Raw genomic sequence first — 18,395 nt, forward strand, 5'->3', positions numbered from 1 at the left:
GAAGACTTTGAATAAGAAAATGCTCCAAAAGAAGAAACATCATATACATAATACATAAAAAGCACATTTATTTTCCATAACTCTGATTTTAATGGCGTACATTACACTGATTTCATTTTCCACGACTAGATGATTTAATAATGCACTTCAAGAAAGAAATATGGATTCAGAAATGAAAATTAAGGCATGGAGAAGGAAATACCAGTAACAGCGAGTAGATGACCTCAGATTATTATTGTTACTATAAATGGAAAAATATGTAGGAGATTTAAATACATTCATTTAGAAATATAACATGTATATAATCCATTGATCATGTTAAATACTGTCTTTTATCAAAATATTTATCAGGCAGAGTTGTCCTTGTTAACGTGATTACCATACAAAAATAGCGGTTGAAGTATTGTCGCCGTTAGAGCCAACACAGCTATGACACAGAGTATATCTTTCCTTCTTTACATGTTTATTAAATTTAAATACATATAAAAAAGCTGGAAGAAATGCATAGAAAATATATATTTCTTCAATAAAGCTTCTCTTCAAAGATCAAATTTGGATAATAATTATGGGTTCTAGGCTTATGAATAATGATGCAAAAAATTAACATTATTATTATACAAAAATTAACTTTTATTCTCCTCCACTCTCATATTCCTAAAATTCCAGCTCCAATGCAAACAATGACCATTCTCATTCCCTTGTTTGACATGCATCAAGCAACAAACCCTGGATTTTTTTAATAGACACAAAATTACCTGGTATTAGAAATTAAAAATTATGATTGGCTTTCAAGAACAAGAGAAAAATCTGCAGACATTAAATGCTTGCAACAAGCATGTAGACAGAACCAGACCTGAAAAATTGTATGCTTCAAAATTAACAATAAGTAATGATGATGAGTATGATCTCATTGAAAAATAATGATAGATAGATAAATTTTTGGATGAGATAAAATAACATGTATCACAAATAGGACATACGCCCTCAATGATTAAATTTGAAATGATCTATTGAAATGACTCACGAGTATCAACTAGCTGATAAGACAAACCTACTACCTTGAAATTGCTTATCAGTTTAATACATATGAGCCATAAAACAGAAACACTATTGCAATCCATCAAATGACTATGCCATTGGATCATTTTTAACTCAAAAAATTATTAACTGAAACATGTACACAGGCAACATAAAAAAGTTCAATGAAAATGCTAAGAAATGCTATACTGCGACTCCTTCAGGCTCTTCTCCAGGGACAGTTGAGATTTCCATGCTGGTATTATTCTGCTCTTCAGGAAGTGAAACCACCGCATCACTGACATCTCCATCATCATCATCTCTGTCCTGCTTTTCTGAGACTGTTGCAGCCACTTCACCTTGGATAGATTTTAGAGGACCTTCTTCCACAGTTTCTGTAGACCTGCAGGGGTCTGCTTGTGGTGAGGGAGGGTTCAGTTCGGATGATTCCTCCAAATTAGATTCTCTTTCTTGCTGTGCTTTCAATCTTGCTAACCTCCTTTCCTCGGCCAATTTACGATTCTGTAACATACGTTGCCTCTGTTCCTCAGATATTTCCTACAAGGTAAAGTAAAAATATTAATTTTGGAAGCAATTTTCTGCAGTACCTATGACATAACAGAAACCACAGACAAGATAAAAAATATGGACAATAGTACATGCATACCTACTTAAATGATTTCAAACTTTCTACTAACTATCACATAAGAACTCATTTTCATTACACAGAAAATGTGCATAATAAAGTAGCCCAAACACTCAGGAGTGTATAATGTGGTAATTAACGTCTTCATGAGTCAACTAGATGGCTTTCTTCACCCTAATGATGCTTATTCTGTATTATGTGACCTTGTTTTCCTGTTGACTGGGGTGGTCTGAATCTTTTAAGTTGAAAGTGCAGGAGAATTTTAAGGAACTGTTTCAAAATTAAACAAACCACATAAAAAGAATCACCCTGATCAGACCCTATCAAATAGTTTTTGAAAATTCCAGCCAATTTTTTTTGCAAAATGCCTCTTTCATTTACTTCATAAACTGCGCACAACTAAGTTCTCGCTGTTTTATTAATGAAATCACAACTTAATTGTAAAAAAATTGTTACTAATGAATCATTCAAAGTGTTTTCTATAGCTACAACTTTTTCCCATCTTTCTGGCAGAGCTTGAATACCATACCGGAAAAGGTGTTCATCTTATGAGGCTATCCACTAATCAAGCAATTTTTTGAGGTCTTCATTTGAGTGAAACTGCTGAACAGCCTGTCCATGTGCCATCAAACCGAACAAGTGATAATCAGACAGAGCAATATCTGATGAATATAGCGGGTCTTTCGGGACTTTTGAGGACATTTGAGTGTTTCCAGGTAGGTTTTAACAGGTTTGGCAACATGAGGACGGGCGTTGTCCTGCTGTAGAATCACTTTGTCGTGCCTCTGATTATATTGTGGCCATTTGCCACACGGTACTCAGCTCAATCGCATCAATTGGATTCCATACCGTAACCCAGTAATGCTTTTGTTTGGTTTCGACAGTTCATAGTCAATAATACCGACCTGGTCCCACTAAACACATAGCATAACCATCACAGCGTGAATATCGGCCGAGCCGACAGCATAAGAGCTATGACCACACAGTCCCAAAGACTTTCTTCTCTTCAAGTTTCTGTAATAAATCCATTTTTCATCACTAGTGATGATGCGATGAAAAAAACCTTTCTTTTTTTTTGACGATGGAGCTGTTTTTCAAAGGTGAGGAAATGTCGCTCAATGTCCCTTGGCTTCAAATCATAAGAAACCCAAGTTCCTTACTTTTGAATCATTCCTATCACATGCAACTGCTTAGAAATGGCTAGGCGAGTAACTGCTAATGCTGAAGCAAGCTCTTCTTGAGTTTGGCATTGATCTTCATAGAGCAATGCCTCCATTTTAGTGTCTTCAGAGGATTTTGGACTTCCTTCACACGGATAGTTGTCAACATTGAATGACTGTTTTTGAAGCAATGGAACCAGTCACGATGTGTTGTTCAACTTATAGCATCATCTCCGAAAACTTTTTGAAGCCCTCGATATGCTTTAACTGCTGTTTTATTCAAATTAAAGAAGAAAATCAACTCTTCCCACAAATGATGATTGCTTGGCAATAACTCGGACGTTTTCACACAACAATAAGGATTTCACGCCAAAACAAACTCACCAATGTCGTGAAGTGGTTTGTTTACCAAATGTCTAAGCTTGGTTCATGACGAAGGATCTAAGGTTTTCCCGGCGAATAGACTGGAGGAAGAGTTCTTGGGTTTCCAGCCGGGTCCAAAGGTTTTTCTGCACCGACGTTTTGAAGGCTAAGTCTGCCATCGTCTTCAGGGTGAATGGAGTAGCCAAGATGTGTCCGTCTTATATACCTTCGCATTGGGTTCAGGTGGGCTCTGATTGGTCGACGGTCGGGCCAATGCATCTCCTCTCCCCCTTCAGTTTTTTCAGGGCTGGCTTCCACGCATTGCTCAGATGGAAGCCGGCGTCTCTTTTCATTTTTCTCTTCTCAAGTCTGATTTCCACTGCTTCCTTTACGACACGGTCCCAGTTACTGTTGGCATGGCATATTATTTCTGTGTCTTGAAATTTTATTTTAGTTTCCAATGAGTCGAAATCGACCTGCAATCCCTGCTAGAGCCATAACAAACAGCGGGAAATTAATTGCACACCTAATATTTTCAGATGAAAACACTTGACACAGAATAATAAACATGAGGAAGAGTCATGACTAAAGGTATCTTAGTTGCAAAAAAAATAGGAAAATATTGGGGTTGAGGTTTGTTTTAAGTTACTACAATGAGTTAATAACCCTGTAAAAATCTAGACTTTCATTGGAAAGATAACTTATATCACCAAAAGTCGTTTTTCTAAACTACACACACAATGTCTGCAGCGGCATCTAAAAAAACCTGAGGTTTGCCCCTTGTAAATCAGGCAATTTACAACAAAAATATTCTGATCTTTTCAAATGCTATTTGACAGGGCCAAAATTGTGCGATCAGGTTTATTATACAATCTGACAAGTACTATAAATACAGACTTTTTGTAATTTTTCCAAATATATTCCTCTCACATAGCAGAAAACAGAGCAACAGCATGACAATAGCACAGAACAAAATTTGCGATTTAAAATATATCCTTAAAATGGCAACACTAGCAAAGAGTTTTGTGGCTTAGCATCTACCTTTGCAGAAAGAAGTAACAATATCTGTTTTTGACACCAAATCTAGCAGAAAATAATTCTGATTCCCTTACAGCTGCAGTGCATGGCCTTGTTTCAGGGAACATGACAGATAAAAGGGTTCAATAGGGTAGTTTCCTTCATCAAAGAAAACGAAAGGCATTGATTTTGTTTTCATAATATACAAATTATTTGGTTTCAGAAATCCCAGTTTAGACGAATGTTAATGGTCAATTTTAACCGCACTTGAAAAAGGCCAGATTGGCGCCTATGCGATGCCACTCCACGTGACGTCACAGGGACCTAGTTTCTATACAAATAGATAGGAGTTTTAGATCGTCTAAGATTACCAATGCATGCATGAGGCACAGAGCTCAGGGAAACATCTCTTAATAATCACCTATTAAAATTGCTTAAGGTCGTAAAGTTTCCTTCGTTTGATAAGCTTTTAATAATCCTTATTTAAGCCAAGCGCTACCAGCTAGAAGGGTACTCTGCTACCTTCTAGCAGCCTGCGTCGTATCAGCGCTCAAAGCCTTGCCCCAAGGTCATCTCACACGATGACAGCAAGAACCAGAATGACGTCACACGGGGTTTTCCCAGCATTCATACTTAGCCGTCGCATTTTCACGCGCTTGAAAATTTTCTATTTCATTTAATCGCAAAAAATTTATATCGTCATTTAAAAATCTGAAAGTGTGAAATGTGTACTCCAGGAGTAATAATCTTTCAATTTAGGTAATAAAAAAATAATAGGAAACCACCCTATTATAAACAGCCATGTATTCAATGGGAGTAACCTTTCCATGGGGGACTTGAATCTTTAACCTTTGGTATGGTAAACAAGGATTCTCTACTTTTCACACGGGGCATAGACAACATGTAATAACTTGCTATCTCTAATCAAAGACTGTTCACGACAATCTTTTTCCTTTTGTATTCCGCAAATTTCCAATGACTACACAATAAAAACCTTGATTTTTTATTTACAGTTTAATGAGGGAAGAGTGCAACAAGTTATTATAACGGAGACAATATCGTCATGCACTCAAAATAATATACCTATAGTATGCTACTAAAGCTAAAAAACTATGCTACAAAAAATGTTTAGAGTTAAGTGAGGGAGAAGTTCATCCCAAGATAATATCAGAAAAACCTCAAGTCATAATAGCAGCAAAGAAATCCAAATGATGTATATAATAACTGTACAATCATTTTTCAAAAACAGAAATAAGAAAGCAGCAGCATTGACCAGCAAGTGACTATAAAATCTTCATTCGAGGGCAAGTGAACAGTTAATAAGTGAACAATAGCAGCAGGGAATACACCTAAAATTGGAACAATGATGAGAATGTACTCATCATACACCACAATATTACATTTAATGCAAAGAATATTGAAATTGACAATGTCCAACTAGCAACTGGATAGTCTGCTTCTTTCTGATAATTTCAAGTGATTCAAAATCAGGTTGAAAGAAATTATTTGCTACACTAACATCATCAACATCATCACTGGTCAACAATCCTAGGATTGGTTTGACGCAGCTCTCCACTCAGTTCTCCTATCAGCTAATCTTTTCACATCTACATATTTCTTCTCTTTTACATCCTTCTTCACTTGTTCCATATATTTTGTTCGAGGTCTCCCTTTTCCATTCTTGCCTTCCACTTGTCCTTCGACGCTTGTCTTCATCAGGCCATCATGTCTCAAGATGTGGCCTATAAGGTTGTTCCGTCTTCTTGTTAAGGTTTTCATAACATTTTTATAATATAGCAATCCTTAATTCTCCATTGTGATTCATTCAAGCTATTATTTACACACAAAAAATCCTTTGTAGCCTATAAGTTATACAAAAATATTTAGAAGAGAATATAGCTGTACACTGTCTGCCAATTTATAGAATAGTATCAGGGATTTCTTTGTGTACACTGTTTTCTGTGTTTCCGAGTTTCCCCTGGAAAATATTTGGGTTTTCTAGAATTCACTATGCCTCCAACAATTTGTGCTGGAAGCATGTGAAACTTGGATTAAGTTTACAAGAATTGCCATGAGAAAAAATTCCCCTGTCCGGGAATCGAACCACGGACCTTTGGCTTTCCGGGCCACTGTGCAGACCACTACGGTATCCAGGTTCTTTAATTCTCATGGCAATTATACCGAGGCTCATGGTACTAGGTGTTAGGCCCTCGTGGTCCATCAAGGATGGCAATGCGAGGGAGAAAGGACTTCCAAGAAGCCACAACCGGTTGAGAGCCTCAAACCTGCGCTAAAGCCGTGCAAAGCAGTATGTGTAACATTCCAAACCCTGCCGCGTGAACGGTGGAGAAATATACAAGAAAATCAATGAGAAAAAATTCCCCTGGACCGGGAATCGAACCACGGACCTTGGGCTTTCCGGACCACTGCGCAGACCACTACGCCATCCAGGTTCTTAAATTCTCATGGCAACTATACCGAGGCTCATGGTTGTTGTTGTTGAATTAAGTTGTTGATTAGCCGTTTTTATTTCTTCCACTTATTTCAATGTAAATAAGTTTTTAGAGTGGCTTAAGTAAGCCTGAACATAAAGTAAAGAGGTGGAACAAGCAACAGTAATGGACACTCAGGGTGGACCCTTGGGGATACATTCTCTAATCAATGCTCATAAGTCCAGGCCTTTTTTTACAGACTCCACGAGGCAGGACAAAGGGTAGGAAAAAAAAGGAGGCACTATCATGATAAGGAACCAGCTGATTCCTTCGTTGACAGGGAAAAGAGCAGAGGAGAAAGGATGGAGAATTAAGGTGCCGTCAATTTGGCGATGCCGGCTACCACTTGTGAAGCCGAATTTACTGATTCTAAAAAAGTGGTAAACCATTCCATGAGAAGAACGATCTAAAGATTTTCATTTAGTTTAGTCGCACAGCCATGACTAAATTCACAAATTTATCACGACAAAGAAAATTACAACATAAGGGTCCAGTACTTTGCTAAGCCAAAAAGAAGAATGACAAGGATACCCTGTGTCCTAGAGTAAATCGGTAGCTATTTCTATGTTTGTCAGAAAAATTAGAAATTTTTTATCAAGTTTTCCCTGGTCTTTCATGACTTTAAATTTCCCTGAGAATTCCAAGTTTTTCTTGGTGTCTGGACACATAGAAGGAATTAAATATGTTAAAACCACTTTTTGAATTTTTCTATGGATTTAAAAGAAGCATAAAAACTTTGAAAGAGTAAACAAGCACTCCAAGTTAAACACTAAGAAAAGGCAAAAGGGGGTCACATACACTCATAAACTAAGCACCTGGAAGATAAATGCATAATACCTGAAACTGAAAGAAATAATATCTAATATCCCGAAAAAATACAAAATTTTAATACCTCTATGCAAATATAATTAATTTTTCCAAGCTCTTCATTTGTTCCGTTAAAAAAAGGTCACAAGGAAGAAGTGCAACAAAAAGCTGAATCTCAATTTAGCATTCTAATCAAATTTAAATACATCAATAAACTTGTTTAGCAATGAGATCAACCCACATATTATAAAATCAAGACTTAAAGGTATGATGAATCTGTAAATTTAAATTTCTTTGACTCGACTAAATTATCTTGAACTCCACTTTTGACTGCCCTGAACTCATCTCTCTCTTGAATTTTAGAATACAGACTCGTTCCACCCGCTCGCTCTCCCTACTCCATCTGCCTATTCCCAGAATTTCCCTGACCAAGCGCTCACCTTTATATCGCCTCTCCTCCCTTCTAAATTCGCTCCCTCCTTCCACAGATCCTTTTTACCTGACCCGCAAAAAATTCACCGCACAAGCTCTGACCCATATGTCTGCTAATTGAATGTTATACTTCCCTTCTGGTTAATTCTTTGTTTGTTTTTATATTGTTATTGTATTGTGGCTGATTCATGTCATTGTTAAAAATTTCACTGTAAATTGGCGTCACGGCCGTATGTGAAATTTACTTAAATAAATAAAAAAAAATAAAAGTAAATTCTTAGAAATGGATTATGAAATTTTAGATCAACCACTAAGCATTACAGACATAAACTGAAAAAGATCGACTATGAAAACTCACAGGTTGTGGTGGAGGTGGTTTGATTTGTTGTTGTTGTTGACTTTCAACTTGTGACAGTTGCTCATCTAACAATCGAGTGAACAAGTCATCAGCCTCTGCATTTCTCTCATTTCGTAGGGGCATATCATCCAAGTCCATATCATCGTCCTCAATCACATCATCATGATGCTCAGCAACAGAGTCTTCAGTGACCATTCCCAATCGTATTTTATTCACAAAATTCTGGAAATAAGAATAAAGAACCTGGTTACATGGAAGAATCACAACAACCAACTCACCGACTGAACTGACGCTAAGAGATCAGATCCAATCACTCATATGGTAGGTCAAAAAAATGATTCCGATAAATAAAATTTTGACCAAAAAAATATCCTCCAAGATTTTACCAACCAAGTTCAATTCAAAGGGTAAATAACTTTGGAAATTACACAATTGCTTTAGAGCTAATGCTACTTACTCATATCCATAAATTATCACCAGAACATTTCAAGTATGTGACCACTATCATGAGGATAGTTTGGTTTAGCCAGTTCTAGGAATAATGTAAACTTTGCAGGCATTTATTTCACCACAGAAGCATCATGAATCACATATTGGGTAACATAACCAGGAATACTCACCATAACTGGCTTCTTGGAACCTAGCTTTTCTATTTTGTCCAGCAAATCATCAAACTGATACTTTGGAAATAACCTATTTCCCCAAACTTCCAGGCGTCCTAGTATCCTCTTTAGGTCTTGCTCTTCATATCCATTACCAAGAAATTTGAAATCCTTAAATAAACCTTCAATTGTTGCAATACCACGTGGACCAGTCAACCTATTAAAATTTTTTATTAATCATACCACTTAGGAAATTTTTTCAAAAAGACCAGTATCAATGAAAAAATAATCTTTCCTACCTAATAGCATCTAGTTTTGGCTGTGGATTTAGAATTCTTCTCCTCTTTTTCTTATCCCCTGTGTTGTCTTCACCTACATAAAAAACCAAGGTAAATTACTCCAGCTGACAATATTAAGGCTCATACCAACTTTCCAATTTTGATTTCTAATCAATTTTTTTTTAATTTCCATGAATTCATAGCATTGGCAAAACACTCTTACATAGGGACTTATAAGAGAAATGCAGCAATGAACACTTTGAAATAAAATTCATTAATTACTACACGTGTTGTTGGGACATATCTTACAATTCTACTTTTGAGAGAAAAATATTCCAGCAAAAAAAAAACAACATCAAACTTAAGCAGTTTTTATTAAAAATGTAAGATTTTTTAAAATCACACAAATCCGGTCAAAAAACAAAAACTATGCTTTGGTTGCCGTTAATGTAGCAATCTGGTCATCATTCACACTTATTTCTGCATCCTTCTCAGCCGCTAACTTAGCCCTCTTGGCCTTAAGGTAAGCCAAATTTTGTACCTGTGCGTGCACTTTCACCCTCTTCTCTATGCTTTTATGACAGCAAACAAAAAGCCCACCTTGCCGCTCAAATAAATCAATGCTTCACTCTGCCAATTGCCACTGCTGTGCCTCTTTAAGTTTTTCTCTAACCAGAATCTAATTTCCCAGACAAGTATGGACACTGAGTGGATTTTTTCCTAACAGAGGATTATTATGAAAGATAAACTTGCCCAGCAAATGTGTTGTTAGTACTCGTCCTCAAATTTTTTTATGATTACAATTTGGCTCGCGTTTTTTTGGGAGACTTCCTTGCCATCCTCAGGGCAGACCCTTAAGACAGTGAGAAATTCTTCCACTAAAACTCCAACATACAATGAGAACATCAACCAATTTTTACATACCAAGAAACAAAGTTGTATTACATTAAATCTGAAAAGGTATATAATTACAACAACTGGGCATTGCAATTTCACGAAGAAATAGCTTATTTCGAAGAGCCATTAATATTTATTAGGGGCAGCTTAACTTTATTTTAACATTTCTCAAACAAAGAAGACTAACTTTAGCAACTCACATACAATTAGCAAATAATATTCAACCCTTGGGCAGCGAGAGTTCATGATTTTAGATCCAAGCCATTGCAGAGGAGACCTACTGAGCAGGAAGCACCCCTTGCCACGTGGGCTGGTCTGGTAGTGTTAAGCCCCTCAGTCATCCAAGTTATGGTGAGGGAAAGTGCCCAAGTGCAACATATCCAGGTAGTCATACAAATTTTGGGTTAATGCCACAGTTGGCGTGTAAAACGTAAAAAAACTTTCGAGCACTCTAAGGGTATGCTTTTTCACACTTCTTTAACAGATTATTGGGCCGTTTTGATGTAGCCAATGTGGATTCGAATTCAATTACGTAACCCATTCACTTATAACTAAAAAGTGACATGGTCACATGACTAGGTATTATTTATATGATGATTCTTCCAATATAATGTACTTTATATCTGAAAACCCTATATTTAACTCTTCTGTTTTAATAAGAAAACCTCACAAAGCCTGCATTTCTTTCATCTTATGCGCACCCCCAAAGCAAACTGTGTTTCATCATTCTTCAACTGTTGATACTAACAATAAGATGAAACATTCTAGCAGGTCAAGGAATAGTAGTACTTATCTTTTTTCAGCCCGAATTTTCACTCCATGACAATGCTACGTCATTATGTAGTTAAAGTTCTGGATTGGTACTGCACTCCATTACTCCAGCACAGTCATTCCTAGTTTACACGGGTGGATTAACTAGTGGCATACAACATTATCCCCATAACTTTACAAAGCAGACAGGGAAATGATACATGCTCCAAATGTACCGAGTTTAAAATTTGTTCTGCCATAGGGTTCAATGTTTCATCAGTACCGTCACATCTACATACTACCCAGCAAGCTGCCTTGATAGGTACGTGGCATGAGTGAGCTATTTGTGTAAAGTGGACAGTATGAAGGGTATATACAACTTCTAAAGGGAGGTCAAGTCTGCTATGTATTTGAATAATATTGCTATATAATTCATGTGCACCCATCCTAGTTCAATTCTCTACCTAATCAGTTACACCTCTGAACAAGAATCTCTCTCAACCTTTATTTTATATCTGCTTTAATGTGGAACAATGAATTATTAAGAACACAAATCCGTACATACCTTGCCCGACGCCCCAAGTAGAGGAATCACGAGCATGTTTAACTATTAGCGAGGAGAGGAGGACCAAGCCCATGTTATCAGAGCGTATGCGTTTTTGACGTAGTTCTGGAGCTGTGGCTCAGATGGCTCTAAGGCTCACAGCTCCAATCGCGCGGGCTATTTGACTCTCGTCGTATAAAGCGCTCCACATTCAGTTGACAGTATGGTTTCTTAAGGAGATTCGTTTCCCATGTTATTCTCCATAAGGCTGGGAGCGCGGTTCCAAGTCGTCAATTACAGCATGAAAATTAAGATTGCGCCCTGCATTAGTTAAAAAATGCATTCTAATGTAGAATAAGACGCTTCATTCATTGGTACCAATAGTTTTTCAATAAAAGTTATAACAAAAGCTATAAAAAACATTTCCTTAACTTTCCGTTAGAAACGTGTATATTTTTACTTTGTCTTCTTCTCGCAATTGCCGCCTAACCGTTGAGTGTATTGAATTGAATCTTCTGCATAAATTTCTTCATACTATTTTCTCTTTGAAGGTTTTCACTTTTTTTTAAAGTTATTGGGAAAAAAATTGTTATACCGATGTTACACCCACCAGGACAAGAAAATTGGGATTTTTGTAAGGTAAAAAGTAGTCGCCTACTAACTTACGTTTCTTACATCATAGGTCCCTATATGCTGTGAATCAAATTTGAAGAAAACTATATAGCTATTTTTAGTGAAAAAATCATTTACCTATCTCAATTTGGAAGGGAGTTACAAGGTTTTGATATTACGAAAAAATATTACGGCGCCACTGAGCCGAGCTTCTCGCAACCTCCATGCGCGCGGAGAGAAAATTCTCGAGCGGGAAAGGATATTTTTGTCAATGCTTACTAGGAAATATGTACTCCTTCGTTACATATCCCTAAAGGAGAATACTGATTCGCTGTAACTTCAATACTTACTTACTTATTCAGGAAATAAAGCAAATTTTGACGGCTTGGAACGACGAATTTCGCCTTGGGTCTTTATAATGAGGTGGTTTCGAATTCTGGGGCCTTGCTACCCAACATAAAGTTTATTTTCACTAATTTGGGGAGTTATTCTGACCAAAGACAATGTTTTCGGAGGATGAGTAGTGGGTTTCTCGAGAGAATAGCAAAGGTTTATTTTTCATTTTTAAGAAGGTTTACCAATTTTGGTTGTAGAAAGACTTGTCTGCTGTAGATGGGCTTGTCGGCCCTTGTATACATATACTCTAAAAAACATCGGTTGCTGTATCATAATTTATAACACAATTTTCAGTGTTCAAGGTTCTAGGCTCCATTTACTATCATTTTACTTCTGCGTTTACCGCGTCAAGAATCTTGAATTTCTGTCTTTGTATGGAGAAGATCTTCTGGTATCCCTATTGTGGTAAGTAATTAAATCGTATTGTTTTTTTAATAACACCAGTGCGGGATGCTTTATAAGTTTTCACAACATTCACTTCTACAAAAATCCGAAAATTAATATTTCATAGATGAGGAAACCATTTTTGCGACTAGGTTTCTATTTTTCCCGATAGAAACTCCATATACACGCTCACATATACTTCCCATCATTTTCGATTAGTCTGCATTTTTTCAAAACAACATTAAAATTACTTGACCGCATTGAATTTTGTCAATTTTACGTAGGCCGTTTAAAACATCTTTATAAAATTCTTTAGTGCAATGTGGGCATTAAATGTTTCAAGACAGTCCATACATATTTTGATAGTATATAATATTTCAGAGAGCTGTTGCCACTATTCACCTGAGTTACCATTTGAAGCTTTTTCTCTGCTACTGTAGTTTTTTGTGTAGTTCAATACAGTTACATCAAGTTACACCCTGAATCTATCCGTCTATCACGTAATAAGTCGAACTCAATTCTTAATTCTTGAATTTTTTCGGCGCCAAAGAATTTTTACCTCATTCGAAGACAAATATCCTAGAAAGTGAACCGTTAACTTTACTGTTTCAGCTTATGATTGATTCCAAGTATTTTGGAGCCATGATTTACTAATTAAGAAATTAATATAGTATTTATTTAATATAATTAATTGCCATGTTAAGGTAATTTGTCTTCTAACTTATCTCAAAACGTTCAAGCTTGTAATCATTGAAAATTACTTTCTATTTTGGTATAAATAAATCCGATGACCTTCGATATCGTTTTTATAGTCGTTCAAGAGATTTCCAGAGAATATTTTCAGTAAAGAGTAATTTTATAAAAAATGAGTTTTTTGATGGAGAGAATAAAATAGCATGATTTGTGTAAAGAAGAGTGTACTAACTTCAGTTTTTTACTACAAACACATATTTACCACTTTTTTTTATTTGTGAGACAAAATTCTTATCTTATCTCTGCTATTGCGTTTACTGACTGACATCCATTTACAATTTTTTAAATTGGGCACGTAAAAAGCAGGTCAAATGCATAGAATAGATGCAATTTGCATTCAAATGGAATGCTCGCGTCGGTGTGGCCCTCTAGTTTCTATTTCAGATTTCTTTTCAACTTAGAAATCAAATTTTTTCTTACATTTTGTTTATGTGAATTTTTTTGAAAATTCCTTTGGAAACTTTCAAGGCAGCTTTAGTAAAAACAAAAAAGTCACTGGATGGGTAATGAAGACCAGAAGATGTATTCTTCAGGCCAGGAAAGGTCTTATATAAAATTAGGAGTTGAGACTTATCGCTCATGTCCTCCTTGTGTACAAACATTTCCTTGCACTTGGGACAGGAAAATCTTTCTTCTTACCAAGTACCCTGAGAAGTATACGTCGGAGCAATCCTGGAGGGTGATCACATCCGTTCCGATATCAGAGTTGACGTCAACATGCTCCTCGGAGGAGTTTGTTGAAGTGTCTTCTTCACCTTCTTCCATATCGGTAGGCAAAATTGAAGAGCATGGCTCCATGGATCTAATCCATTCCTCATTCTGTATGTCCAGCATGTAGCTATCATCCAAGTCGTAGCTTGAAGATCTAGGAGGTTTCAGCAAACTTCTTTCGGCACTGAAACTTGCCTGTAGCTCGTTCTGAATCCCTTTAATTTGGGATTGCGATTAAATCTCCCCTTCTGCCTCATCACGGATAAAAATTTTTCCAGGGCGTCTTGGTTTAGTTTTGCTGTCGCAACTCCCTCTTCACTAGATTCTAAAAGTGCCATAATTGACTTAATCGACAAAAGAAAGCCGTCGAAACACGGAGGTCGACTTCCGTCTACTTTTGTTATCCCACTCATTATCCGATACCCTTCATGCAGCAGGTCCTTGGTTTTAATATTGCTATCACAAAGGCGGACATTTAATTTACAGTTGAGCAAATAAAAAATGTTGTTTATCATCTCAATGAAGTCCGCAGTAGAGGTAGCTGATGATAGTATCAGCTCTTCTGTGGAGCAACTCGCACGGATTGCGGCGGCGACGGACAAACTGAATATTTGAGTAGCCAGCTTCACTGACATCTTCTGAAAGGCATTTGGCCACAAATGAGCCGGCGTTAATTTCCACATCGCTCTTGTGGTTGAGCTCGAAGTGTCGCTCTTATGGACACTGCGGATATTTTCGAATGAAATTATTTTTCCATCCGCTACAAAGTCACTAGTAAGTTATTTCTTAAAGATTTGACTAGATGAGGCACATCTAATATGCAATAAATTTTTCTATTTTTTACCTCGAAATAAGGATTTTCAAACGAGACGACCAAGTCTTTTAGAGCTTTTCTGTTTCAGCTTCCCTGATCACAAATAAAACTTTGTGGACTTAATCCAACATCCAAAACCTTAAACCGCCATCGCGTAAGTATTTTGAGTTATCCATTCATTGAAGGCTACAAAATATTTGATGTTATGTACTTTAGATATTTATTGACTTTTTGCAAAGAATGTAACGAGCCAAAACTAATTGTTTGTCTTAGATAACAAATTATTCAATACAATATTGATTTTCAATGTTATTACAGTATTTATTCCCAGTGTGCAACATAAAGTTCAAAGTTCTAGCTGCTAACGACCTGTTGACGAGCCCCTCCGGAGATAATTTCACTGACATGTATTCTATAAATAATTTTCCCGAAGTAAAGCCCTCAATTTCCTCCATTGTTAGGGACTATTTTCCCTACGATTGAAAACTAGTAAAATGTTTGCAGACGTTAAAAAATACTTCCAACAGAGGAAAAATATTTTGTAGGAGTGTGTGTGTGATCGTTTAATTTAGAATTTGTCCGAAAATACCCTATTTTCAGCGTATATAAAAAACATCTGTTCGCAGGAGAATGTTTGAGTTAATCAAAAGGATTGAGATAGTGAACTATTTTGTGTAATTCTTTTCGCATGTTGTTGTGCGCCAACTTTTTCGTTTTATATGCTCTTCATTCCTGAAATAAGAAACTCCGAACGAAAGATTCCTACTTTCATAAATTTGTCTCCACTTTTGCGTCAACTTATCAGCGGATAATATTTAATTGCCTCATTTAATGGAGCCCAATAAGTTTCACAAAGTGGCTTATCTCTTCCGACAAAATACTATAAACGTTATTATCTTTCAAATTTGCCTTGGTGCCAGTACCGTATTGCGGAAGGCTGCAGAACTTCGTCAAAGGACTCATTGAGTCTCACATTGCTGAATATAAAATCCTCTGTTAAATGAAATAAAATAACTATGTTTTATTTCATTGAACATGAAGCAATTCCATAAAATAACGCCTGAGACCTTGTCTTATATTGAAATCCTCTGAACGTCCATTCGATATTCGTGCATATCTCCTCTCAAAATTTCATAAAAATCCCTGGAGGTCGAGCGGATACTTCCCGGAAGTTTTCTCACTGATAGCTTATTCGTTTAGTTTATCAATATGGAACAAAATACCCTAAAGGAATATGACCCGGAATGGAGATGCATTCAGAATTTAAGAATCTGTTCTTTCGGACTGATGGATAATATTTTTGCGGAAGCGATGATTAATTCAAGGTTAGATTACATAATTTTGAGTTTTCAATAATGAAGGATGCTTCATTTTCACTTATAACCATCAAACCGGGGGTCCCGGTGCCCTGAATTTTTTTTCTCTCTTGCCTTCGGACCGCATTCTTTGAACTGTATGAGACTGTTTCAACAGTTATTCACAGCTGCATGTTGTAAAAGTGTTTTCAGTAGTAACGGGAAGAGCCAAGCAGAGAGATGAGGAAAGGATTTGTGGAAGACGCAGCTCGCCAGGCGATAAAAAAATCCCTCCTATCCATGCTTCTTTTTTCCCAACAGCTCTCTCCCTCACACAGCCCGATCTGATTTCGTCTCCCGTCGGACTGAGGTGTTGAATGTCACGAGTGTCCCCCCGTCAAACAGTGAGGGGAAAGAAGGGAGGGAGAGGACCCAAGGTCAGCTTACCCGTGCGAGAGTACGCCACTGCCCTCTCTCGACAGCAATTCACAACAACAAATGTATATCCTTTTCCCCATAAAGGCTGGCCCTCTCTTCTCCTCTCTGCTATTAGCTAACAGGAGAATTGAGAGGAGAGCTGTATCAAACCAATCTTAAGGCCTGGTTACACGATACATTAACACGTACGGGTTAAAGTCTAAATGGATGAATGCGAGAATGAACGCCAAAATGCACCGTGTAACCACCCAACTTGTGCGAATGCATGAACGGAAAATAGAACCTGTTCTAATTTGGTTCATGCATTCGTACATGTTCCGTTCCACCAAAATCATTCATGCAAACGTACATTAACTGGTAGGTGTTAATGTACTGTGTAACCAGGCCTTTAGGATTGATGGCCGACGATGTTGATGCAGTCCAAGTAGCACAGGTAAATACATTCTCCTAGCCATCAAAACATCCAACTTCCAATGAATAGTATGGATAGTAGATATCAGAAATTCATTAAAATTCACATTATAATAACATGCAATGATGACCATTCTGATACTCAAACAAAACTTAACAAATAGGTAGGTACTTTTGTATAAATAGGCATAACGAAGACGGGGTCTCTCTTCCTTCTCTCGTAAAAACACATGTTGCTGATAAATATGACATACATTATTAGAGACCGGGTGATAGTTACACAAAGCTTATTACACCACCTTTGAAGAAATATGTCTAGTTATATTTCCTATTTCAATACACAACATATAATTTAAGCTTATTTGGGCGTAGACAAGGCTATTTACAAAACAGCTTCTAACCCAAGGCAAAGCGACAACCCCAAATTCTTCCATCATGTTTTCCCTAGGAGGACGTTGAATCGATGTCCGTGTAGCACTTTCAAGAAATGGTGAGTCCTAGCTAGCGGGACGATAAATGCTTACGTTTCGAAACGCGAGGTACCAATAACAACCGAGTCATAATTACCTTTATCCTGGTCTTGCCCTTCTGCCTCGGCATCGTCCACATCATCCGCAGCCTCCTCATCTACCAATGGATTTAAGTCGCGTGCTTCAACGAGATCGTCGAGTTGATTAGGATCACCGAGGAGTTGGTCTTCATACTCATCTCCATCGAACATCTTCAGTTAACAAGAAAAAATACACCACCACCTAACTCTCTACACCAAAGATAAATTCCCGCCTACAACAGCAAGGTCTTTTGCAGATGGCTCTGCTATAGATATCAACAAATGAAGTCAGGCTTGAAATTCGTCCTCCCCGTCATTCAGAGGCGTGTCCTCGGATTGCTGAAAATTATTGAAACCAGAGTTTGAATTCACCCGCTCCAAAAATGAGGACAGCAATTTCTTGTTCAAGTGATCTGTCAGCGTTAGCTCTTTAGGGGGAACTTCTTCACTCTGACCGTTTTCCAACGGCTTAGTTTCCTCCGCTCCCGAGTTATCATCGCCGGGTTTGCTAGGCATTATAACTCACTTGACGGTTGAACAATGATAACACTGGAATTATACTTCTTGATTTCCTCTTCTGTTAAATAACTTCCTGTTATTTTCCTTCCTTGCTGTAACTGTTGCTCATTCCATGATTCCGTCATTCCGTGATTTCACCAATTAGAATG

General features: G+C 37.2%; 1 protein-coding gene across 3 annotated transcripts; it reads right to left on the reverse strand.

Moving 5' to 3' along the window:
* Positions 1–44: 44 nt before the first annotated feature.
* LOC124168099 (TIMELESS-interacting protein) lies at positions 45–18,389 on the reverse strand. Of its 3 annotated transcripts, none has more exons than XM_046546214.1 (6): positions 18,254–18,389; positions 17,745–18,066; positions 9,194–9,266; positions 8,913–9,111; positions 8,293–8,514; positions 45–1,575 (listed from the first exon to the last, which is right to left on the reverse strand). In XM_046546214.1, the coding sequence occupies exons 2-6, from the start codon at positions 17,896–17,898 to the stop codon at positions 1,222–1,224; spliced, it is 1,002 nt and encodes a 333-aa protein (XP_046402170.1). In that variant the 5' UTR covers positions 17,899–18,066; positions 18,254–18,389; the 3' UTR covers positions 45–1,221. The 3 variants fall into 3 exon arrangements, with proteins under 3 accessions (XP_046402170.1, XP_046402169.1, XP_046402168.1); XM_046546213.1 differs by having other exon boundaries at positions 18,183–18,357; XM_046546212.1 differs by having other exon boundaries at positions 17,745–18,352.
* Positions 18,390–18,395: the final 6 nt, after the last annotated feature.

Source organism: Ischnura elegans, chromosome 11 (assembly GCF_921293095.1).
Source record: "Ischnura elegans chromosome 11, ioIscEleg1.1, whole genome shotgun sequence".
Classification (NCBI taxonomy): domain Eukaryota; kingdom Metazoa; phylum Arthropoda; class Insecta; order Odonata; family Coenagrionidae; genus Ischnura; species Ischnura elegans.